Genomic DNA, 25,610 nt, shown 5'->3' with positions numbered 1-25,610 from the left:
GTCTGGGTCATGTCTGTAAACCTCCCCACGCCATGGGGAGACTGAAGTGGGAAGGGTCGGGAGTTCAAGACCAGGCTGAGAAACATAACAAGACCCCATCTCTACAAAAAATATTTTTTAATTAATGGGGGATGGCAGCACACACCTGTAATTTCAGCTACTCACGAGGCTGAAGCGAGAGGATTGTTTGAGCCCAGGAGTTCAAGATTGCAGAAGCTATGGTCACATCACTGCGCTCCAGCCCCTCTCATCAGCAGTCTGGTATTTTGCTAAGGGTCTTGTTCTTTTTAGTGCTTCAGGGACAGCCACTGGCTAGGCACAGAAATAAGTATGTTTGAGAAGCTTTCTGACCTCAGCTTGTAAAAATTGATTAGGGTCATAATTAAAAAGGAGGGAAACAGGATTGAGTGGACCGGGCCCTACCCTGAGTTTATTCTCCCAGGGCATACATAATCTCATGTGATTACCATATAGCCCTGTTAGATCATCCGTTATCCTGTCCCCATTTTACCCATGAGGAAATGAAGGCCCAGAGAGGTTAAGTGACCTATTCAAATTCACTCAGAAAGTGGCAGAGACGGAATGAATGAGTTACTATCATTGTGTTTTGGATCTCTGAAAGGTATATGCAAGTGAGAACAGGACAAGAAAACTAGTGATGGTATTAAAAAATGTTATGATTAGTTTCTTTTAATCAGTCAGGAACTTGAGTCACTAGCTTCTCTGGGTGAAGGACTATACTTCAACAATGTGAAAAATGGAAAGAAATGAGGAATTTTGGCTAGGTGCAGTGGCTCACACCTATAATTCTAGCACTTTGGGAGGCCAAGGGAGGAGGATTGTTTGAGCTCAGGAATTCAAGACCAGCCTAGGCAACATAGTGAGGTCCCATCTCTACAAAAATAAATGAGCTGGGCATGGTGGTGGATGTCTATAGTCTCAGCTACTTGGGAGACTGAGTCAGGAGGGTCACTTGAACCCAGGAATTCGAGGTTGCAGTGAGCTATGATTGAGCCACTGTTTACCATCCCAGGTGACAGAGACCCTATCCCCCCACCGCCAAAAAAAAGGGAAGAAATAAAGAAAACGAGGAATTTACATTTGTGACAGATAGGGAATTTAGTTATTCATAGTCTATAAATGCTATAGGAAGTCTCCATACTTTTTTTTTTTTTTTTTTTGGAGACAGAGTCTTGCTCTGTTGCCCAGGCTGGAGTGCAGTGGTGCGATCTCGGCTCACTACAAGCCCTGTCTCTCGGGTTCACGCCATTCTCCTGCCTCCGCCTCCCGAGTAGCTAGGACTACAGGCGCCCGCCACTGCACCCAGCTAATTTTTTGTATTTTTAGTAGAGGCGGGGTTTCACCGTGGTCTCGATCTTCTGACCTCGTGATCTGCCTGCCTTGGCCTCCCAAAGTGCTGGGATTACAGGCGTGAACCACCGCACCCGGCTGGAAGTCTCCATACTTTTTAACCCAATCTAAAAGGGTAAGGAAATATATAAGAATGTCTATTGATTATTAAAATTTTTTCTATATAAAACATTTTAGAAAAAAACTAGCATTTCTGAGCCAAGTGGTAGTAGTGGCCATTTTTCTGAAGAAAAAAACCACATTTAGCTATCTATGATGTGAAAAGAGATGATGAACATTTTATTTATGTAATAAATGTTATGTAATAAAATAAATACCATTTATTGTGTGCCTATTAGGTTTCAGGAGAGCTGTGCCAAGAGCATTACTTGTATATCTTTTAAGTCTTATAACAGCCCAGCCTGTCAGACTGGTAGTGCCATATCCTTTTTACAGATGAGGAAGTGATGGATATGAGAAATTAAGGAAATTGCCCTTAGGTCAAAGAGATAGGAAGTGACAAAGCGACAAAGCTGAGATTTTTAACCTTGTGAGATTTCAAAGTCTTTGCTTTTTAATAACTGTTCCACTGCCTGTAATATAGAGATATGATAAAAGCCACTAAAAATTAATGAAGAAGACTGGGAGCAGTCGCTTACGCCTGTAATCCCAGCACTTCGAGGGGCTGAGGTGGGTGGATCACCTGAGGTCAGGAATTTGAGACCAGCCTGGCCAACATGACTAAACCCCATCTCTACTAAAAATACAAAAAAATTAGCCAGGCGTGGTGGCAGGCACCTGTAATCTCAGCTACTTGGCAGACTGAGGCAAGGAGAATCGCTTGAACCTGGGAGGTGAAGGTTGCAGTGAGCTGAGATTGCTCCATTGCACTCCAGCCTGGGCGACAACGCAAGACTCCATCTCAAAAAAAAAAAAAAAAACAAAAAAAAAAAACAATGAAGAAAACAATCCAGTCAATGTTGTCCACCATAAAATTTCTTCTGTCAACCATGCTTTAGTCCTGGCAGTTCTCTGTCAGTGAGTTTCAGTCAAAAAGTTTGTTTATAATTCCTTTTTTTTTTTTTTTTTTTTTAAATTTTGAAATTTGGAAACAGCATCATAAATGATGGTTAGTTTTCTGCAGCTGCCTCTTTTGGCAGATAGTCCATTGTTACTCATAATTAATTTGAACTAAAAGTAGTGTTGTACGATATCATGGGCTGTGAATGTGTTTGTGACTTGATCTAAGAACCCACACCACTTAGGATGTTTTTGTAGGAAAATTAGAGTATGGAACTCACTTGCCCACGCTTTCCCTGTCTCAGTCCATTTTGGTAGGCTGCAAAGTCTGGGGCTAGAAGGACACTGAACAAGACTTCAGCAGTACGTGTTAGTCTTCCAGAGGAAATGAATGTAATAGTTGAGGAAATAATTTCTTTCCTCTGTGGCTTTATGCAAATTCCTGGCTATACTGTTATTTATTTGGGCCAAACAATAATATCAGGTGGTTGTACATTTTATTGTTAATTACTACGATACATTGATTTTATCCATGGGTTTAGCCTAGCCTACCTTTTGCTGTTAGGCTTCAACTCTACTTGTGTTGGGTAACCCCTCTGCTTAAAAATCACCCTATTCCCAAGCCTGAGGGAGTCTTCTCCACAGCTTTCTATGACCTAATCCAAGGCCTGGCAAACTTCATAAAGGGCCAGATAGTTTTTTTTTTTTTTTTTTTTTTTTTTTTTGAGACGGAGTCTCGCGCTGTGTCACCCAGGCTAGAGTGCAGTGTGTCACCCAGGCTGGAGTGCAGTGGCGCGATCTCGGCTCACTGCAAGCTCCGCCTCCCAGGTTCAGGCCATTCTCCTGCCTCAGCCTCCGAGTAGCTGGGACTACAGGCGCCCGCCACCACGCCCGGCTAGTTTTTTGTATTTTTAGTAGAGACGGGGTTTCACCATGTTAGCCAGGATGGTCTCGATCTCCTGACCTCGTGATCCGCCCGCCTCGGCCTCCCAAAGTGCTGGGATTACAGGCTTGAGCCACCGCGCCCGGCAAGGGCCAGATAGTAAATTTGTGTTTTGTTTTGTTTTGTGTTGTTTTGAGATGGAGTTTTGCTTTTGTTGCCCAGGCTGGAGTGCATTGGTGCCATCTTGGCCCACTGCAGCCTCTGCCTCCCGGGTTCAAGCGATTCTCCTGCCTCAGCCTCTCAAGTAGCTGGGGTTATAGGCATGTGCCACCATGCTCGACTGATTTTTTTTGTATTTAATAGAGATGGGGTTGATTCACCATTTTGGTCAGGCTGGTCTCAAACTCCTGACCTCAGATGATCCACCTGCCTCAGCCTCCCAAAGTGCTGGGATTACAGGTGTGAACCACTGTGCCCAGGCCGATAGTTAATATTTTAGGCTTTGCAGGCCATATATAGTCCCCTTTTTGTGAGTGTTTGCATGTTTTTCTTTACATACTTTAAAAGCTCTTTTTTTTTTTTTGGAGACAGTATCTTGCTCTGTTGCCCAAGCTGGAGTGCAGTGGTACAATCTTGACTCACTGCAGCCTCTGCCTCTGGGGGTCAGGCGATTCTCCTGTCTCAGCTTCCTGAGTAGCTGGGATTACAGGTGCATGCTACCATGCCCGGCTAATTTTTGTATTTTTAGTAAAGATGGGGTTTCGCCATGTTGGCCAGGCTGGTCTCCTGATCTCAGGTAATCTGCCCACCTCCACTTCCCAAAGTACTGGGATTACAGGCGTGAGCCACCGCGCCTGACCTAAAAGCTCTTTACAGTGTAAAAAATGTTCTGAGCTTTAAGCCATATAAAAATAGGCCATAGGCCCATGGGCATTTGCTGACCCCTGGTAGAACTCCATTTTACCTTTCTGATCATGTTTCCCATTAACTCTTCAAAAATAAGACCTCCATTTAAATCAAGATGGTCTCCTTCCTCACTGCTTGTGGAGGTTCAGTGCCCAGTGTCTGCCTCTTGCTTGCTTCTCCATCATTGTTCTGCCATTCGAGATCCTCATACTTACCCTTTAAGATCTAGCCCAAATCTTCCATGAAACTAATTCTAATAATTAAAAAAGAGTTCCTGTAGAACTTAACCTTGTCTGGTACAAGTTAGCTTTCTTATTCAATAGTAGCTTACTATAAATTACAAGAATAAAAAGATTACCATTTTCCCTCACACTGTTTTATGGAGAATGCCTAAAGTTATTTTTTCTTTTTACAGGTCAGTATTCCTATTTCGCATCCTAATCCCTTTTCCCAAATCTGAATTTTGGGATTGGAAGCTTGCATTTGAGATCGTTATGATTTGACTTCTTTATTGTACACAGGAGCGGGGACTTTACAACTAGTATTCGCATCCCTGCTGCTTCATATTTGGTGATGTAAGGCGAGTTATTTTCACTTAGCTTAAGTTTCTTCCTCTGTAAAAAGGGGATGGAAGAGGATTAAATGAATTAAACGTGTAACACGCTTAAATCAGTGTCTGGCAAATAATAAGTGCTCAGTAACTTTTAGCTGTTCTTATTAGCGTGTTTGGAAACCAGTAGTAACTACACCAGCAAGTTAAGGTTGAAAAGTGGTATTGATGGGCTTGGGTTAGTACAGTATGAATGGATGCAGTTTAGCATTTCATTGAGTTTGTATATTCATTAATTCATTACACAGTTGACGCTGTCAGACTAGTACAGAGACAAAGATGAATGAAACATTATCTGTGCTTCCAGGTTACCCAATGTAGAGAAGGCAGGCGTGCAGATAGTTTAAACTGGTAGCACTGGGAGGGGACTGCCATGGGTGGGCAGTGAAGAAAAAGGGCTTCAAAATGGTGAGAGTTGAGAAGGATCTTCAAGGATGATAAGCAGTTTTCAGTGAGGCCATGTAAGAGAGGAGGAAGTTCAGGCAGGGAAGAGTTTGTGCTAAACCACGGGGATGCTATATACTTGGTGTATGTAGAAAAAATTTGGTTCATAGTGTGATAAAAGAATTGGAGGGGGTCCTCACTGAAAGTAAGGAAACAAATTTGAAAGAATATGTTTCAGTTAGAAAATGAAATGAGCTTGAAGTAAACACTAATAAGGTTTTTAAAATATAAAATTTCAATGTATTTAAAAAGAGAACAGTTGGATGAATCTTATGTACCTGTCACTCAGCTTTAGCAATTATCAGTAAATGGCCAACCTTGTGTCAGCTATACTCTCCTCTTTTCCACTGATAGTCTTTTGAAGGCGAATACAATTGTTTTGTGGCCTCCAGGAAGGGATACATTTATGAGCAATGGGTAGATCATTGGGAGAGACTTGAGTTTCCTGTCAGGAAGCATTGTTGGTGCGTAAGTCAGAGGTGATATGAATGCCGTGGAAGGTTGGGTGGCTTGCTATCTGGAGAACTTGAGAAGATGGGAATGGGCACTGTCCAGTACTGTGGCTACTTCCACACATGGTTCTTTAAATTTAAAATTATGTTGATTAAAATTTAAATGTTTCAGTTCCTCAGCCATACTAGCCACATTTCAAGTGCTTAGCTGCCACATATGCCTAATGGCTACAATACTGGAGAACATGACATAGGACATTTTCATCATTGCACAAAGTTCTGTTGGACAGCATGGGACTAGAGCCCTAAGATCCTTTTCTACTGGAGTTGTTTGGATTTTTTGGTGTGTCTAGGTAGATCTAATTGTTCATGGCTTCATGACTAAGCCTCTTATCCCTTTCTCTAGAGGGACTCAAGGGGTAAAGGCACTGAAAGGGTAAAACTTCATATAAAGAGGGTGTGGGTGGTGGTGGTGGTGGTGTTTTAAGACAGGGTCTTGCTCCGTCACTCAGGCTGGAGTTCAGTGGTGTGATCCTGGCTCACTGCAGCCTCGACATTCTGGGCTTAGTGATCCTCCCACCTCAGCTCCCAAATAACTGGGACTGTAGGCATGATCCACCACATCTGCCTAATTTTTAAATTTTTCTGTAGAGACGAGGTTTCGCCATGTTGCCCAGGCTGGTCTTAAACTCCTGGACTCACCTTGACCTCCCAGAGGGATTGCAGGTGTGAGCCACTGCAACTGGCCTTTTTTTCTCCTTTACTACTCTAGTGTATGCTGGAATATGAGGAAAATAATTATATTAGCTAGCAGTTATTAAGCACTTAACGTACCAGGCACTGTTTTAAGCTATGCTGTCTGTATGGAATATTACTTAATTTCCACAACCTTATGAGAAGATACTATTTTTTTTTCTTTTGAGAAGGTACTATTTTTATCTTCATTTCGTAGATGTTGAAATTGAAACACGGAGAGCTGAAGTCACAGGATTAAGGCCACAGAGCTGAGAAGTGATGGGGTCGGAATTTGAACCCAAGCAATTAATGCTGATATTAGTTCTTGTGTGAATGGTAATTGTTTTGAAACAGTGATCCTAAATGATTATAATCTGGCAGTTCTGTGTGAATTTAGAGTTGCCTTCCCACCTCAGTTTGCTTAAAAAAAACCAAAAAACCAAAAAACCTCTAGCTTTACTATGTTTGGGTTGTCATGGCCCACCCCCTGCTGCCACTTCATTTGACTCATCTTTTTAGGGAGAAAATATTCAATAAGTGGTATAGGATTTCCCTTTCTAATAATAATTTAAACAGCAACAACAAGAAGCCTGAAATGGGAAGAACAAAATGACTCACCTAAGTGAGTTAACCTTGAGAGGTGGAACTTGATGTCTAGATTTTAGTTAATTGTCTAATTGATGTACTAAATATTAGTTACTTAAGTATTAAAACAGGTAGACATAATAGTAGTTGGGGAGCTGCTGTAGATGGGATAGTTTGAGAAGGCCTCTCTCAGGAGGTGACATTTAAGTTGGTAACTAACAAGAAAGGGGCAGCCGTGTGAATAGCTGGAGGGAAGAGCATTCTTACAGTTTTACTGGAAGGGGGTTAGAGGTATGTAGTACCCTTATGCCAAAGAAAATTAGTTACTTCTATACAACCAGTGTGATTCTAGAAACCTGGATCAATGAAATATTTTGATTATATAAAAAAATCTGTTACCCAGACCTTGTTGAAATAGCATTAGAAACTACTGAAGGACATATAGAGGAGTAGTGTTGAAAAATGGTGATGGATGAGCAGAATGGTGAAAAATAAAAAGACATGAAGCTCTATACTTATATTGTATGGTGACAGTACCAGTAGAAATTGCAGCGTTTTTTCCCCCCAATTTTTTTTTGTTTGGTTTTTTTTTGAGACGGAGTCTTGCCGTGTCACTCAGGCTGGAGTACATTGTCATGATATTGGCTTACAGCAACCTCCGCCTCCCGGGTTCAAGCGATTGTCCTGCCTCAGCCTCCCAAGTAGCTGGGATTACACGCGTGTGCCACCACTCCCGGCTAATTTTTGTATTTTTAGTAGAGAGGGGATTTCATCATGTTGGCAAGGCTGGTCTTGAACTCCTGACCTCAGGCAATCCACCTGCCTTAGCCTCCCAAAGTGCTGGAATTACAGGTGTGAACCACTACATCTGGCCTCCCCCAGTTGTTGAAACAATAATGGAAGGTAATTTTATTCTTAGATTATTTAATGTTTGTCAGTTATCAGGATGCATTAGATTGTTTGTATATATTGTTTTGCTTGTTAATTAACACAGTGAATAAGACAGACAAACATATGAAAATGTACGTTTATTTTTTTGAGACAGAGTCTGTTGCCTAGGCTAGAGTGCAATGGCACAATCTCGGCGCACTGCAACCTCTGCCTCCCAAGTTCAAGCGATTCTCCTGTGTCAGCCTCTCGAGTAGCTGGAGCCATGAGTGCACGCCACCATACCCAGCTAATTTTTGTCTTTTTAGTAGAGATTGGGTTTCACCATGTTGGCCAGGCTGGTCTTGAATTCCTGACCTCAAGTTCTTTTTTTTTGTTTTGTTTTTTGAGATGGGGTCTCGCTCTGTCTCCCAGGCTGCAGTGCAGTGGCGAAATCCCAGCTTACTGCAACCTCTGCCTTCTGGGTTCAAGTGATTCTCCTGCCTCAGCCTCCTGAGTAGCTGGGACTACAGGCATATGCCACCATGCCAGGCTAATTTTTGTATTTTTAGTAGAAATGGGGTTTCACCATATTGGTGAAGCTGGTCTTGAACTCCTGACTTCATGATTTGCCTGCCCCAACCTCCCAAAGTGCTGGGATTACAAGCGTGAGCCACCGCACCTGGCCTGTTTCTGGAATGTTAATAATCTTGTTGTCATTTCAACAGTGCTCACAGCAGCTTCACCAGGTGTAGATTCCATCTTAAGAAACCACTTTCTTTGCTTATCCATAAGAAGCAACTCCTCATCTATTCAAGTTTTATCATGAGATTGTAGCAATTCAGTTATATCTTCTGACCCCACTTCTAATTTTAGTTCTCTTGCTTTTTTTTTTTTTTTTTACCACATCTGCGGTTACTTGCTCTACTGACGTCTTGAACCCCGCAAAATCATTCATGAGGATTATAAGCAATTTCCTGGCCGGGCACAGTGGCTCACGCCTGTAATCCCGGTACTTTGGGAGGCCAAGGAGGGCAGATCAGCTGAAGTTAGGAGTTCAAGACCAGTCTGACAAACGTCGTGAAACCCCGTCTCTACTAAGAATACAAAAATTAGGCAGGCATGGTGGCGGGAACCTATAATCCCAGCTACTCGGGAGACTGAGGCAGGAGAATCGCTTAAACCTGAGAGGCGGAGGTTGCACTCCAGCCTGGGCAACAGGAGCGAAACTCCCATCTTTAAAAAAAAAAACAACAATTTCCTCTAAAACTCCGCTAATGTTGATGTTTTAACTTCCTCCCATGCTCATGGATGGCATTTTCCATGGCATCTAGAATGGTGAATACTTTTCAGAAAGTTTTCAATTTATTTTGCCCAGATCCATCAGAGAATGACTATGAATGGCAACAGTAACCTTACAGAATATCTTTCTGTCTTTCTCTCTTTCTCTTTCTCTTTCTCCCTCTCTCTTTCTGTCTCTCTCTCTGTCTCTCTTTCTCTCTTTCTCTTCTCCCCTCCGCCCCCCTTTTTTTGAGACGGAGTCTCGCTCTGTCCCCCAGGCTGGAGTGCAGTGACGCCATCTCAGCTCACTGTAAGCTCTGCCTCCCGGGTTCACACCATTCTTCTGCCTCAGCCTCCCGAGTAGCTGGGACTACAGGTGCCCGCCACCATGCCCAGCTAAGTTTTTGTATTTTTAGTAGAGACGGAGTTTCACTCTGTTAGCCAGGGTGGTCTCGATCTCCTGACCTCGTGATCCGCCCGCCTCAGCCTCCCAAAGTGCTGGGATTACAGGTGTGAGCCACCACGCCCGGCCCCCTCCCCTTCTTTTTGAGGCAGCATCTCACTCTCTGTTGTCCATGCTGGAGTGCAGTGGCATGATCTCAGCTCACTGCAACCTCCGCCTCTTGGGCTCAAGTGACTTGGGAGTAGCTGGGATTACAGGTGCCCACCACCACTTCTGGCTAATTTTTGTATTTTTAGTAGAGATAGGGTTTCACGATGTGGGCCAGGCTGGTCTCGAACTCCTGGCCTCAAGTGATCCACCTGCCTTGGCCTCCCAAAGTGCTGGGATTATATATGTGAGCCACTACGCCTGGCCTAATTGACCTAATTTCAATATTGTTGTGTCTCAGGGAATAGAGAGGCACGAGGAGAAAGGAGAGAGACAAGCTGACTGCTGGTTCGTGGAGTAGTCATAACACACAACATTTATTAAGATTGCTGTCATATATGGACAGTTTGTGGTGCCTTAAAACAAATCAGGGTAATGTCAACGATTACTGATTGCAGATTAGAGATTACTATAACAGATAAAATAATAATTGTAAATTATTATTTACAATTATTGTAAAATACAATCTGTATTCTAACAGGTACAATTGTAAAGTATTACAATTGGGCAAAGTTTGATAATATTGTGAGATTTATGAAAATGTGGCACAGTCGCAAAGAAGGCACATGTTACTGGAAATACGGCACTAATGGACTTGCCCGACTCTAGGTTTCCATAGACTTTCAGCTTGTCAAAAATGCAGCATCTGTGAATTTCAATAAAGCAAAGCAGAATAAAATGAGGTGTGCATGTATTGCCATCATATGTACACTAGTAAAATACCATTTTTTCTTCAGTAGGTGGATCAACCTCAAATTTTAATATAAAGCATTACTTAAATGAGAACATGGGGACTTTCATGACGTTTCTTACTTGTGTGTGCATAAAATTTCCATGAAAATAATTTAATGCTATCCAGCAGTTTATTTTAGAAGTAAGTACTGGAGGCTAGGCATGGTGGCTCATGTCTGTAATCCCAGCACTTTGGGAGGCTGAGGTAGGAGGATCACTTGAGTTCAGGAGCTGGAGACCAGCTTGGGCAATGTAGTGCGACCCCGTCTCTACAAAAGAGAAAAGAAGTACTAGAGTGTTACAGCTCTTACAGAATTTGTCTAGCAGGTTTTCCAGTCTTTACCAGAAATGCCCCCATGCAGAAGTAGTAAATACTGATTCATGTAAAATAATAAACAACTTTATCTTTCATTTTTTTAAAAAAAGGGTCTTGTAATGTTGCCCAGACTGGCCTTTAATTCCTGGGCTCAAGCGATCCTCTCATCTGAGCCTTGTGAGTAGCTGAGACTACAGGCTGCACTACTGCACCTGGCTCTGCTTGATTTTTAATTGTTGTGTTGCTGTTGCAGCTTTGGTTTCTTTTTTTTTTTTTCTTCAGTGCAAGGATGGGCAAACTTTTTATGTAAAGTCTCAGATAATAAGTATTTTAGGCTTTAAGGCCATATAACTTCTCTGTTGCATATCCTTTTTTCTTTAAACAATCCTTACTATTTTTTTTTCCATTTCCCCTCAAATTCCTTTTACCATAAGCAACTCTTGAATAACTTAAAAATCATTCTTAGTCCAGAAGCCAGACCAAAACAGGTTGTGGGCTGTAGTTTCCTGACCCCTGACTTAAAGATTGATTGCTTTGAAATGGAAAGTTGTGGGGTTTTTTTGAGATGAAGTCTTGCTCTGTCGCCCAGGCTGGAGTGCAGTGGCACGATCTCGGCCCACTGTAAGCTCTGCCTCTTGGGTTCATGCCATTCTCCTACCTCAGCCTCCCAAGTAGCTGGGACTACAGGCGTCTGCCACCACGCCCGGCTAATTTTTTGTTTTTTTAGTAGAGACGGGGTTTCACTATGTTAGCCAGGATGGTCTCAATCTCCTGACTTCGTGATCCACCCGCTTCAGCCTCCCAAAGTGCTGGGATTACAGGCGTGAACCACCACGCCTGGCCTGAAGTGGAAAGTTTTTTTTTTTTTTTTTTTTTTTTTTTTTTTTTTTTTTTTTTTTTTTTGAGACGGAGTCTCGCGCTGTCGCCCAGGCTGGAGTGCAGTGGCCGGATCTCAGCTCACTGCAAGCTCTGCCTCCCGGGTTCACGCCATTCTCCGGCCTCAGCATCCCGAGTAGCTGGGACTACAGGCGCTGCCACCTCACCCGGCTATTTTTTGTATTTCTTAGTAGAGACGGGGTTTCACCGTGTTAGCCAGGATGGTCTCGATCTCCTGACCTCGTGATCCGCCCATCTCGGCCTCCCAAAGTGCTGGGATTACAGGCTTGAGCCACCGCGCCCGGCCGAAAGTTTTTAACTTTCTTCTTTTTTTCTTTCCCCTGTTCTGATTGGGCTGTTAATTCATTGTATATTTACTGAGTGTATATCATATGAGGCATGATTCCTCTGCTAATTTTGGTAGTGGTAGAAAGATACTTTCGCCAAGCTTGGTTGTTCAGGTTTTCATTTGTCCAAGAGTTCCTGACCAAGTGTAAATGGATGTTGAAATCAAGTTGTTTCTTTGGCCACACAATGTGCCTTTGTGGCTATATCTATGTGCTTCTGGTGCCTCCTTTTAATTTTCACAAAGACACTGCTTGCCAACCACACTGTTTTCCCTAATGTGGGGCTATGACCCCCTGGAAGAGGCATCATTTTCTGATTTTCACAGAAGGATAATACGGTCAGGTGATGGTCCTGAGTAGTGGGCATATGACAGATACACTGGTAATTATAATACAGATCTAAACTGGAGAGTTGAAAACAGCATTGTGTATTTGATTGAGATAATCTAAGGAAGGCTTCCTGAAAAGATGGCATTTGAGTTTCAAGGCTGAGTAGGATTAAGTATTATTACTTAAAAAATGTGTTGGACAGTGCACTAAGTAGAGTTAACAAGTCATATCACTTACAGTTTCCAGTTAAAAATATTTTGCTTACACATAATTTTAGACTTAGAAAAATTGCAAAGATACTACAAATAATTCTCATATATTTCACCTACATTCTTCAAGTAACGTTTTACCATATTCACCTTTACGTTTTCTCTGTATTGGTATTTGTATATATAAGGTTTAATATAAAATAAAAATTACCTTATTAAACATATGAGAGACATGATGCTTCTTTAGCCCTAAATACTTCAAATTGTATTTCCTAATAACAAGGGCATTCTATTTCAAAACCACAGTACAGTTTAAGGAGATTAATATGTGTCAAACTGTTATGCTGTTTACAGACCTTTTCTTCTAATGTCCTTTAAAACAGTCAACAAATCAACATTTTTTTCTGGTCCAAGAACCAGTAAATACATATATTCTACATATATGTATATGCGCTATGTGTACATATATATGTATTCTGTTTATATGTATTCTACATATATATGTACCTATATATATGTAGAATATATATATTTACTCCCCCTGTCCAAGAACCAATCCAGGATTGTTACCTTCAGTTATCGTGTATCTTTGGTCTCCTTTAATCCAAAGCAGTGCCTTTGTCTTTTATGACTTGACACTTTTGAAGATTATAGGTTATTTTGTAGACTGTCTCTCAGTTAGGGTTTATTTTAGGTTTCCTTATCATTAGATTCAGATATTTATTTTTGGCAGGAATACAACAGAAATGATTTGTGTGTTTTTCTCATTGCATGATATCAGAAAGTGCATTATATATATTTGTCCCATTACTGGGGTTGTTAACTTTGATCACTTGGTTAGGGTTGTGTCTACTAAGTTTCTTCACTATAAAGTTATTTTTCACTTTGTCATTTCATCAGTATCTTGTGGGGAGTTACTTTGTGGTTATATAAATACTCTGTTTCTACTTTCCCTTACTATATTTAGCATCTATGAACACTTTTGCCTGAAACAGTTTTTTACTATGGTGTTACCAAGTGGTGATGCCCCTTTCTTCCATCACTCTGTGTACATTTTTTTTTTTTTGAGACGGAGTTTCCCTCTTATTGCCCAGGCTGGAGTGCAGTGGCGCAATCTCAGCTCATTGCAACCTCTGCCCCACCAGGTTCAAGCAATTCTGCTTCAGCCTCCTGAGTAGCTGGGATTACAAGCATGTGCCACCTCGCCCGGCTAATTTTGTATTTTTAGTAGAGATGAGATTTCTCCATGTTGGTCAGGCTGGTCTCGAACTCCTGACCTCAGGTGATCCGCCTGCCTGAGCCTTCCAAAGTGCTGGGATTACAGGCGTGAGCCACCACACCAGGCCTCCTTTTTCTCTTTTTTAAGAGATAGAGTCCTTTGTCATCAAGGCTAGAGTGCAGTGGCATGATGATAGTTCACTGCAGCCTCAAACTCCTGGGCTCAAGTGAACCTCGCACCTGTAGCTGGGACTACAGACACCCACATAACACCTGACTGTTTTTTAAAACTGTGTTAGAGATGGAGACTTGCGAAGTTGATCGGGATGGTCTTGAACTCTGAGTCTCAAGTGGTCCTTCTGCCTCAGTCTTTGGATTAGTTGGCATTACAGGCGTGAGCCATTGTACCTGGCAAGTGAATATTTTCTTTCTTTTTTTTTTTTAAGATGGAGTCTGGAGGCCGAGCATGGTGGTTACACTTGTAATCCCAGCACTTTGGGAGACTGAGGTGGGTGGATCAAAAGGTCAGGAGATCGAGACTATCCTGGCTAGCATGGTGAAACCTTGTCTCTACTAAAAATACAAAAAATTAACTGGGCGTGGTGACATACGCCTGTAGTCCCAGCTACTTGGGAGGCTGAGGCAGGAGAATCGCTTGAACACTGGAGGTGGAGGTTGCAGTGAGTCGAGATCACGGCACTGCACTCCAGCCTGAGCGACAGAGGGAGATTCTGTCTCAAAACAAAAGCAAAAACAAAAACAAAAATGGAGTCTCACTCTGTCGCCCAGCCTGCAATGCAGTGGCATGATCTTTGCCTCTGAGTTCAAGTGATTCTTGTGCCTCAGCCTCCTGAGTAGCTGGGATTATAGACATGTGCCACCATACGTGGCTAATTTTTGTAGTTTTAGTAGAGATGGAGTTTTGCCGTGTTGGCCAGGCTGGTCTTGAACTCCTGACCTTAGGTGATCCACCTGCCTTGGCCTCTTGAAGTGCTGGGATTACAGATGTGAGCCACTGCGCCTGGCCAAGTGAATATTTGCTAATGTAGCATTTTTTATGGTTTTTTTTTTTTTTTTTTTTTTTTTTTTGAGATGGAGTTTTGCTCTTGTTGCCCAGGCTGGAGTGCAGTGGCACGACTTTGGCTCACTGCAACCTCCACCTCCTGGGTTCAACAGGTCTCCTGCCTCAGCCTTCCGAATAGTTGGGATTACAGGCGTCCGCTACCACACCTGGCTGTTTTTGTATTTTTAGTAATGATGGAGTTTCAGCATGTTCGCCAGGCTGGTCTTGAACTCCTGACCTCAGGTGATCCACCTGCCTTGGCCTGCCAAAGTGCTGGGATTAAGGCGTGAGCCACCATGCCCGACCAGAGACTATTCTTTTTTTTTTTTTCTTTTGAGGCAGAGTCTCGCTCTGTTGCCCAGGCTGGAGTGCAGTGGCACGACCTTGGCTCACTGCAACCTCCACCTCCTGGGATCAACAGTTCTCCTGCCTCAGCCTCCCGAATAGTTGGGATTACAGGCGTCTGCTACCACACCTGGCTAAGTTTTTGTATTTTTAGTAATGATGGAGTTTCAACATGTTGGCTAGGCTGGTCTTGAACTCCTGACCTCAGGTGATCCGCCTGCCTTGGCCTTCCAAAGTGCTGGGATTAAGGCGTGAGCCACCATGCCTGGCCAGAGACTGTTCTTTTTTTTTTTTTCTTTGAAGGCAGAGTCTCGCTCTGTTGCCCAGGCTGGAGTGCAGTGGCGTGATCTCGACTCACTGCAAGCTCCGCTTCCTGTTTTCACACTATTCTCCTGCCTTAGCCTCCCAAGTAGCTGGGACTACAGGTGCCCACCGCCACGTCTGGCTAATTTTGTTTTTGTGTTTTTAGTAGAGATGAGGTTTCACCGTGTTAGCCAGGATGGTCTCCATCTCCTGACCTCGTGATCCACCCGTCTTGGCCTCCCAAGGTGCTAGGATTACAGGCGTGAGCCTCTGCACCCGACCGAGACTGTTCATTTTTATTCATACCTTATTCCCTCTGTTCTTTGGATTGCATAATCTGTCTCAGTCTGCAAAATTGTTATTTCGTCAGTTCAAATCTCTGTTTAGTTCTCTAGTGAATTTTTCATTTTAGTTACTGTATTTTCAACTTGACTTCCATTTGGTTTCTTTAAAATAATTTCTCTTTATTAATATTCTTTATTTGATGCAATATGATAATCATATCTTTTTTTTTTTTTGGATGGAGTCTTGCTCTGTCATCCAGGCTGGATCTTGGCTCACTGCAACCTCTGCTTCGTGGATTCAAGCGATTCTCCTGCCTCAGCCTCCCAAGTAGCTGGGACAACAGGTGCATGTCACCACACCCAGCTAATTTTTGTATTTTTAGTAGAGACTGAGTTTCACCGTGTTAGCCAAGATGGTCTCGATCTCCTGACCTCGTGATCAGCCCACCTTGACCTCCCAGCGTGCTGGGATTACAGGCATGAGTCACTGTGCCTGGCCAATCATACCTTCTTTTACTGCATTAATTATGGTTTTCTTTCGTTCTTTAAACCTGTTTATAGTGACCACTTTTGAAGTTCTTACTAAATCAGACATCTGGTTATACAAGCAATTTCTATTGCCTACTTTTTTTTTCCAGTGGGTGGGGTTATACTTTCCTGTGTCTTAGCTTGTCTTGTCATTTTTTGTTGAAAACTGGACATTTTGAATAATGTAGTAACTCTGGATACTGGTCCTCATTAGCCTATGGTTGGGGGGGGGGGGGGTGGTTGTTTTGTTACTGTTATTTGCTTATTTGTCTAAAGACTGGCTGAATGATTTTAGTGTTCTATCCTTCTTCCCTCCCTGTACAGTGTGACGCGTCTGATGCTGCTTTTCTTGGGATGCAGCCTTGGGTATGCCTACCATCATTCTGGAATCACAGTGATTTTGGCATGGCTTTGTCTCTTTTCCTGACTGTACCCAGCTGTTAAGCTACACTAATTACTAGATGATGCTATAGAGTCATTTCTTGGTGTCCTTGGGAGATTGGTCCCAGGACCCCCCTGTTGGATATAAAAATTTATGGATGCTCTAGTCCCTCATAAAATGGCACAGTATTTGCATATACCTGTGCACATCCTCCTGTATACTTTGTCATTTCTAGATTACTTGTAGTACCTAATATGGTGTAAATACTAGGTAAATAGTTGTTATATGTTTTTTATGTGTTTGTTTTTATCGTATTTATTTTTAAGTGTTTTTCATCTCGAGTGGTTGAATCTGAGGGTGTGAGATCCTCAGATGTGGAGGGCCTGCATTGTTTTTCAGTGATGCTTTGGGGCATAAACTGCTCCACAGACTGATCTGATCAAATTTTAGCTTCTTTGAAGGGATAGTTTCTGAGATCAGTGTTTTAAATTTGTTCTGATCCACGGAGGAGTCCTCCCAGCTCTCTTTCCCTAGTTTTGGCAACCTACGATTTAGCACTTATCTCCAGTGATTCTACCAGTCTCCTCCTACCAAGTGCCTTTGAAAGCATCATGAACTCTTTCATACCTTGTTGCAAATGAAATTTCTTTGGGAAGAGATTCTGAGTTGCTTTCTCCTAAATTTTGGTACAATATGTGTAATACACCATTTCAACAATTTTAAGCGCATTAAATTTTTTTTTTTTTTTTGAGATGGAGTCTCGCTCTGTCGCCCAGGCTGGAGTTCAGTGGCCTAATCTTGGCTCACTGGAACCTCCACTTCCCAGGTTAAAGTGATTCTCCTGTCTCAGCCTCCCCAAGTATCTGGGATTACAGGTGCGTGCCACCACGCCCAGCTAATTTTTGTGTTTTTAGTAGAAACGGGGTTTCACCATGTTGGTCAGGCTGGTCTCGAACTCCTGACCTTGTGATCCACCCACCTCGGCTTTCCAAAGTGCTGGGATTACAGGCCTGAGCCATGATGCCCAGCTTATGTATTGCTTTTATATGTATTTTAAAATTTATAAGTTCTCCTCCTATGGTGTTTTTGTACTACGTGATTTATTTGTTAAACTGTCATCTTTGGCCGGGTGTGGTAGCTCGTGCCTGTAATCCCAGCACTTTGGGAGGCTGAGACGAGTGGACCACAAGGTCAAGAGATCGAGACCATCCTGGCCAACATGGTGAAACCCTGTCTCTACTAAAAATACAAAAATATCTGGGCATGGTGGCGCTCGCCTGTAGTCCTAGCTACTTGGAGGCTGAGGCAGGAGAATCGCTTGAACCCAGGAGGCGGAGGTTGCAGTGAGCCAAATTGTGCTACTGCACTCCAGCCTGGCAACAGAATGAGACTCTGTCTCAGAAAATTAAAAAAAAAAAAAAAAAAAAGAAAAACTGTCATTTTTTATGTTGCATTTACTACATTCTGGATTTAAACTGTGAGTAACCTCATGGTATCAGTTAATATATTCTTCCATCTTAATGTTTCTCGTAAACTGGTAGTAGATCCGTAAACTTGATTAGGTCTATCCTATTGTATCACATCAGAGGTGGGTTTTTTTCTTTTCTTTTTTTTTTTTAAGGGAAATTGTTTGAAAGTAGAATGGTAAAGTGAACCCCTGAACACCTATCACCCAGCTTTAATAGTTATCAGCTCATACCATTCTTGTTTGATTTACAACCCCATTGATTTCTCCCTTCTGTATTATTATTATTTAGTTACTTATTTTTTGAGACAGGGTTTTGCTCTGTCACCCATGCTGGAGTGCAGTGGCATGATCACTGCAGTCTTGACCTCCTGGGCTCAAGTGATCCTCCCACCTCTCCCTACCGAGTAGCGGGGACCACAGGCTTGTGCCACCACACATGGCTAATTTTTTATTTTTTGTAGAAACGGGGTCTTGCTTCGTTGCCCAGACTGATCTCAAACTCCTGCACTCAAGTAATCCTCCTGCCTCAGCCTCCCAAAGTCCTGGGATTACAAGCATGAGCTACCACATTCAGCATGTAAATTTCTTTATATTAATTTGACTGACATTTTAAGTCACACTTGAATTTCATATTCGGCAACTATTGAAAGCATAGAGTCCTGGATATTAGTGTTTTGTTAAACTTGATCTATCTAACCATAAATATACTTAGGTCTAAAATGTGCTCTTGGCCTTTTTTTATTGCAATTCAGTATTTGTTTCTCTATTAAATAGTAAAATACTTGGTTTGAGATATTAATGAAAAGATTAAAAGTAAAGCATAACTTGAAGGGATACAAAAAGAAACAAGAATTTAGACTTTAATGGATTTCAGAGAATACTGCTTCGATATGCTAACATTCTTCTTGGGTGTCCAACCATGTCATAGATCAGTGGAAATCAGTGGTTTCTGTATTCTGTACTGTTTTTTATATGATAATACTTTCCTGGTTGAATGATATGTTCTGTTGAGTAAACTCCATGGTCAAACAATTACTTTTTATTAGTTAAAGATGTAACCACATAATCACTAAAAAGAACAATGTGACTTATTTAAAGGGGATTATGTTTTTAAGTCTTTTACATAGCTTTGTAGGGAGGCCATATGAATTTAAGGACAGTTCGTGGCATTTGTTCAAGGTTTTGTAACTTGGCATCTCAGCAACCACCAGGATACCAGATCATCCTTCTAAGTAAGATTTAGGCATTTTTGCCTTCATGTACAGACTATAAGTAACCACCCGCTACCCCCCACTAAAGCCATAAATTCAAATGATGTTTGAAAAAGTACAGAATTTCTGTTAGATGAGGTAGTTTATTCCTTGTGATACAGTTTCAAAGAGGCAGCATAACCTAGAAATGAAAAACTTAGACATGGAATCAGATATACCTGGTTTAAATACCAGCTCTACTGCTCATGAATTGGATGATTTTGGTCAAGATATTTGATTGGTAAGGCTCAGTTTCCTCACCTGTAAGGTAGAGGTGATAGATTAGACATGTTCCATGTGAGGTACTTAGTATGGTGTCTTTTTTTGTAGTGAGATCTATGAAAGATAAATTATTAGTCATATTCCTTAGACTTCAGAAGTTTATCTCTGTGCCATGTTTGAGGCAAAGTTACAGAATTAGAACGTTAGAAATGAAAGGAATCCTAGATATCATTTGATTCAAGTCATTGTTTTCTGGATGAGAGAAGAAAGTAAGGAAAGTGACAGAGTTGGAGACCAAGCTGGGACTGGCCTTCAGAATGTTTAGAGTACTCTTCTAGGAATGGACCAGTCATATTACTAGACTTTTTGGACCCTGAATTGTGCTTTTCCTTGAATGTTTTGAATTTTGGTTTGAGTGCTGTGATTATTTTATTAAAACAAGATTCCAGTCCTATTGTCATGACTAATGTTTATGAGAAATGTAACATTTCACTTTAACGGTGTTTTTAAATTATTCTAAGGGCCCTAATCTTTTTCAGTGGAATAAGCTTTAGGTTGTATTATATTCTGTAATTCACATAAAAATAGAGTTCATCTTTACTTGACAGCCGAATTTTGTGTACTGCATCTTTTCTGAGGGAGAGAGTTGGCAAGGAAAGGCACTTGTTATAACAATCCACACATATAGACACATATTATTTAGAAATGAAAGTGCTTTGAATGATTTAGCTTATTTTCAGTTTTGTGTTTTTTTCCCTGCGGTTGTAATCATATGACCTGTTTTTCTTGTTTGGGTTTTTTTTTTTTTTTTTTTTTGAGACAGAGTCTTGCTCTGTTACCCAGGCTGGAGTGCAATGGGGCGGTCTCAGCTCACTGCAATCTCCGCCTCCCAGGTTCAAGTGATTCTTCTGCCTCAGCGTCCCTAGTAGCTGGAACTACAGGCACATGCCACCACACCCAGCTAGTTTTTTAATTTTAGTAAAGATGGGATTTCACTGTGTTAGCCAGGATGGTCTTGAACTCCCGACCTCGTGATCTGCCCACCTTGGCCTCCCAAAGTACTGGGATTACAGGCATGAGCCACCGTGCCCAGCCCATATGACCTGTTTTTCTTTTATAGATGGGGGAGAAATATGGGAAGTGGCTTGGTGTCAGTCATCTGTGTCAGTTAAATAAAAAATATAATCTGTATTTTGCTTCTGAGTAGCTCTTTATAACAGTGATTGGCTACTTTGGGAGTAAAGATTATTATTTAGAGACAGGGTCTTGCTTTGTTGCCCAGGCTAGACTGCAGTGGAATGATCATAGCCCACTGCAGCCTCAAACTCCTGGACTCTGGTGTTCCTGCCTCAGCCTCCTGAGTAGCTAGGACTAGAGGTGCATGTCACCATGCCTGGCTATGATTATTATTCATTTGCATTTAACATTAGTTTTTTTCTTCCAGTAGGCTATTTTACTTTATTTATTTGATTTTGATAAAGTTTGATTATTTCTAGTTTCCTTCCTTCTATGACCCCTACCCATTCTGGGTCTCCAGGCAAGCAGTGCACAGGTAGAGCCATCCTTAGGTAACCTTTAGACTTAATATTAGGTGAGCTCTTCCCACAGATAGCCTCTCCTTTATTTGAATGGAATTATATTTTAAGTTTGGAAATATTTTTCAGCTTATTTAGCCTGTTGAATTTAATAAAAATAATATTTAATCTTTTCAGAGGTCGAAACAGTAACAAAGGACTGCCTCAGTCTACGGTGAGTAACTTTAATGTTACTTATTGGGGAAAATTAGTAGCTAAAACATGATCTCTAACCACAGACCAAATGCCAAGGCAAAAAATTCCCTTCTCTTGAATTTTATCACAGATAACTTGACTGTTTAAGTATATTATTATTAGCCTACATGTGTTTTTTTTTTTTTAATGATTCTATGCATAAATGTAAAATTATTTGTTGTATTCTCACAGTGCTAATAAAGATATACCCAAGACTGGGTAACTTATAAAGGAAAGAGGTTTAATTGACTCATGCTCTGCATTGCTCGGGAGGCCTCAGGAAGCTTACAATCATGGTGGAAGGGGAAGCAAACACATCCTTCTTCACATAGCGGGAAGAAAGAGAAGTGCTGAGCGAAGCAGGGAAAGCCCCTTATAAAACCATCAGATCTCCTGAGAACTCACTATCATGAGAGCAGCATAGGGGAAACTGCTCCCATGATTCATTTATCTCCACCTGGTCCTGCCCTTGACACATGAGAATTATTACAATTCAAGATAAGATTTGGGTGGGGACACAGAACCAAACCATATCATTTGTAAATAGTATTTTTTTTCATGCGTAATAATAAGAACAAGTCATTTGTTCTTTTCTAAATGACTAAGTGCAAATCTAAGTGAAAAACCTCCAAGATACATGTTATGAATACCAAGAGTGGAGTCTGCAGAGTTCTTTATGCTTTTTATTTTGAATTAATGTGCTTTTTTTCTGCTGCTTTCATTTTTCTACTTTGGCTTTCTGGTCCTAAATTTTGGAATGTTACCAATGAAATTGAACTGGACCTAAAGGGCAGACGGTATAAGTTCCATGTAATGGAAGAAATAAATGAGAAGCTATTACAAATTTTTGAGACGTTGCCTTTATTAGACAGATTGTTTTACAAGAGTCAGGAAGATACACACGTATATAGTAGTAATATGGAATAGTGTGGTTGATCAGACTTAAGCACTGTCATTGATGCAGATATGCTGGAAGAACCTAGTCAGGGTTTTTCTGTGAAGCTATGACCTGGCTTCCTAGCCCGTTTATTTATACTTTACCCTTCTTAGGGTATATTTCTGTGAGTTTTAACAAATCCATACAATCAGTGTAACTACCACCACAATCAAGATAATAGAACAGTTTCATTGCCCACCAAAATCCCTCAAATCACTTTTTAGTGAACCCTCCTCTCTTTCCAACCATTGATTTGTCTTCCATCCTTATGGTTTGTGTCCTTCCTCCTTTATGGAAGTTGACTTTTGCTTTTTTATATCACGTTTAGTCAAAATATCGTTAGTTGGTATGGCTGATAACACTTGAAAACCTGACCTTCTGTTCCTTCTGTTCTCTACAGAAGCAGAGTATTAAATAAACAAAATCTTCCTTTAATACACGTAAGGTATCATAAACCTAACTAAACATTTTGCAACAAAATAAACATTAATTTTATATGCAAGTGTAAATACAGGCTGAGTATCCCTAATCAGAAATGCTCTAGAATTTCACATTTTGAATTAGGGATGTTCAAGCACTAAGTATAATGCAGTATCCCCAAATCCGAAAAAATCCACAGTTTGAAATACTTCTGGTCCCAAGCATTTTAGATAAGGGAGATTCAATTTGTACTAATTTCTAATAGTCTTTTTTTTTTTTTTTTTTTTTTTAATATTCCAGATTTCTTTTGACGGAATCTATGCAAATATGAGGATGGTTCATATACTTACATCAGTTGTTGTAAGTTATTAGATTATTGGGGATAAACTGCCTTGGGGGTAGAATAAAGTAATTCCATGAAGTTAAAATATGGATAAATGATTGTCAAAGTAACATTGCTTAGATCATGTTTAGTCAGGATGATTTAGAGAAATAGGTTAGAACTCCCTTTATCCAGTCTAATATAATTCATTGTAACAGTACAGTTGGTCCTCTGCATCTGTGAGTTCCATATTTATGAATTCAGCCAACCTTGGATCAAAAATATTTGATAAAAAGGCCAGGCACAGTGACTCACGCCTATAATCCCAGCACTTCGGGAGTTCGAGGTGGGCAGATCGCTTGAGCTCAGGAGTTTAAGACCAGCCTGGGCAACACGGCAGAACTCTGTCTCTACAAAAAGTAAAAAAACTAGCCGAGCTTGGTGGTGCGTGCCTGTAGTCCCTGTGACTTGGGAGGCTGACGTGGGAGGATTGTTTGAGCCTGGGAGGTGGAGGTTTCAGTGAGCTAAGATCATGCCCCTGCACTCAGCCTGAGCAACAGTGCCAGATTCCTTCTCAAAAAAAAAAAAAAAAAATTTTTTTTTCTTTTTTTGAGAAAAAAGATGCAAGGTCGCATCTGAACCAAAGATGTACAGACGTTTTTCTTGTCATTATTCCCAAAACAATACAGTATGACAATTTACGTATCATTTATATTATATTAGATATTATAAGTAATTTAGGGATAAAGTATTTGGGAGAATGTGCTTAGTTATATGCAAATACTATTACTTTATGTAAGTGACTTAAGTATAATGTAATTCGGTATCTGAAGGAGGTCCTGGAACCATTCCCCTACCAATAACAACAGACAACTGTATTCTTTTTAACCCTGCGGTGTGTGTAAAATAATATTAGTAGTTGATTGTCTTTTGTACATTATTTTGTCAAAATAGCTGGGGTCAGACATGTTTGGCTTCAGTATTAAAATTCGTACTGCAAGCTCTGAGTAGAGCCTCCTGAAGAATTTCGAGAGTTCAGTGTATTGTTAATGTTTTGAAATTTTTTTATTGTTTTGTTAGTGAATACCTAATATTGAAGGAAGCCTGATGAGGTATAAAAAGTAAAATGAAAACAATTATCCCTGGTGACCAGATAATATACTGTTTCTTTGATAAATTAATTATATGTTTTTAGGGCTCCAAATGTGAAGTACAAGTGAAAAATGGAGGTATATATGAAGGAGTTTTTAAAACCTACAGTCCGAAGGTAATTTTTACTTTTTTTTCTTTTTCTTACAAAGTAAAAGAACGTATTCATAGTCAGTGCTTTACCTAGTTTTTAAAGCCACTTTGAATGATTTTACTCCTCAGTTTCAAATACTGATTATTTTATAGACTGGTTTTTGTAATCAGAAAGACTTCTTGATGTGTGTGCTTATTAAAATATTTCAATCACTTTTAAGCATTGTGAACTAATAGAGGGATGTAGTGGTTAATTTTTTTCTCTTAAAAAATTATTATTAATGTACTTAAGACAAACCATAGCAACAAAAAACATTTAGAAGTGAGGATTTTTTAAATGATGGAATGGATAATAAATCGTATTCGTTGGAAAAACGATGTGATTATCAGGTTCTCTTGAGATTATTTTTGTCAAAGGCATATAAGAACTGGTACCTTGATGAGCTAAAGAATTCCTAACAAATGTTATTTTGTAAATGTTTTGAATACTTACTTGTGTTTTTCATTTTAGTGTGATTTGGTACTTGATGCCGCACATGAGAAAAGTACAGAATCCAGTTCGGGGCCAAAACGTGAAGAAATAATGGAGAGTATCTTGTTCAAATGTTCAGACTTTGTTGTGGTACAGTTTAAAGATATGGATTCCAGTTATGCAAAAAGAGGTGGGTTTTGATTTCCTAAATATGCCTCATGGTTTACTAAATTTATTCAAGCATAGATTTCCACAGTGCTGTTACAAACTTTTTTAAAAGAAATATCTGGGCCGGGTATGGTGGCTCATTCCTGTAATCTCAGCACTTAGGGAGGCTGAGGCAGGTGGATCACCTGAGGTCAGGAGTTCAAGACCAGCCTGGCCAACATACTAAAAATATAAAAATTAGCCGGGAGTGGTAGCGTGCACCTGTAGTCCTAGCTTCTAGGGAGGCTGAGACAGAATTGCTTGAACCCAGGAGGCAGAGGTTGTAGTGAGCTGATATCACACCACTGCATTCCAGCCTGGGTGACAGAGTGAGACTCCGTTTCAAAAAAAAAGAAAAAAGAAATATCTGCTTTCTGGAATAACCCAAGTAAGGCAATTTTTTAGAAAAATGGGATTTTTTTTTTTTTTTTTTTTTTTGAGACGGAGTCTTGCTCTGTCGCCCAGGCTGGAGTGCAGTGGCCGGATCTCAGCTCACTGCAAGCTCTGTCTCTCGGGTTCACGCCATTCTCCTGCCTCAGCCTCCCGAGTAGCTGGGACTACAGGCGCCCACCACCTCGCCCGGCTAGTTTTTTGTATTTTTTAGTAGAGACAGGGAGTGTTCGCC

General features: G+C 40.9%; 1 protein-coding gene and 1 non-coding gene across 6 annotated transcripts in view; both read left to right on the top strand.

Annotated features, from left to right (window-relative positions):
• ATXN2 (ataxin 2) overlaps nucleotides 1-25,610 on the top strand; it is a 154,438-nt gene that overhangs the window by 24,677 nt on the left and 104,151 nt on the right. For 4 of the 5 annotated variants that reach the window (XM_025401242.1, XM_025401243.1, XM_025401241.1 and 1 more), the window contains exons 2-5: nucleotides 21,329-21,365; nucleotides 23,043-23,102; nucleotides 24,260-24,331; nucleotides 24,818-24,968. In XM_025401242.1, the coding sequence (XP_025257027.1) occupies nucleotides 21,329-21,365; nucleotides 23,043-23,102; nucleotides 24,260-24,331; nucleotides 24,818-24,968 (320 nt within the window). The remainder of the gene's footprint in view (nucleotides 1-21,328; nucleotides 21,366-23,042; nucleotides 23,103-24,259; nucleotides 24,332-24,817; nucleotides 24,969-25,610) is intronic. The other variant, XM_025401245.1, reaches the window with a different exon arrangement.
• On the top strand, nucleotides 10,769-10,831 carry LOC112635662. The gene has a single exon (XR_003121999.1). It is a non-coding gene; the product is annotated as a U7 small nuclear RNA (small nuclear RNA).

This window comes from Theropithecus gelada, chromosome 11, assembly GCF_003255815.1.
Source record: "Theropithecus gelada isolate Dixy chromosome 11, Tgel_1.0, whole genome shotgun sequence".
Lineage (NCBI taxonomy): Eukaryota > Metazoa > Chordata > Mammalia > Primates > Cercopithecidae > Theropithecus > Theropithecus gelada.
This window is presented reverse-complemented; position numbering and strand designations above follow the sequence as displayed.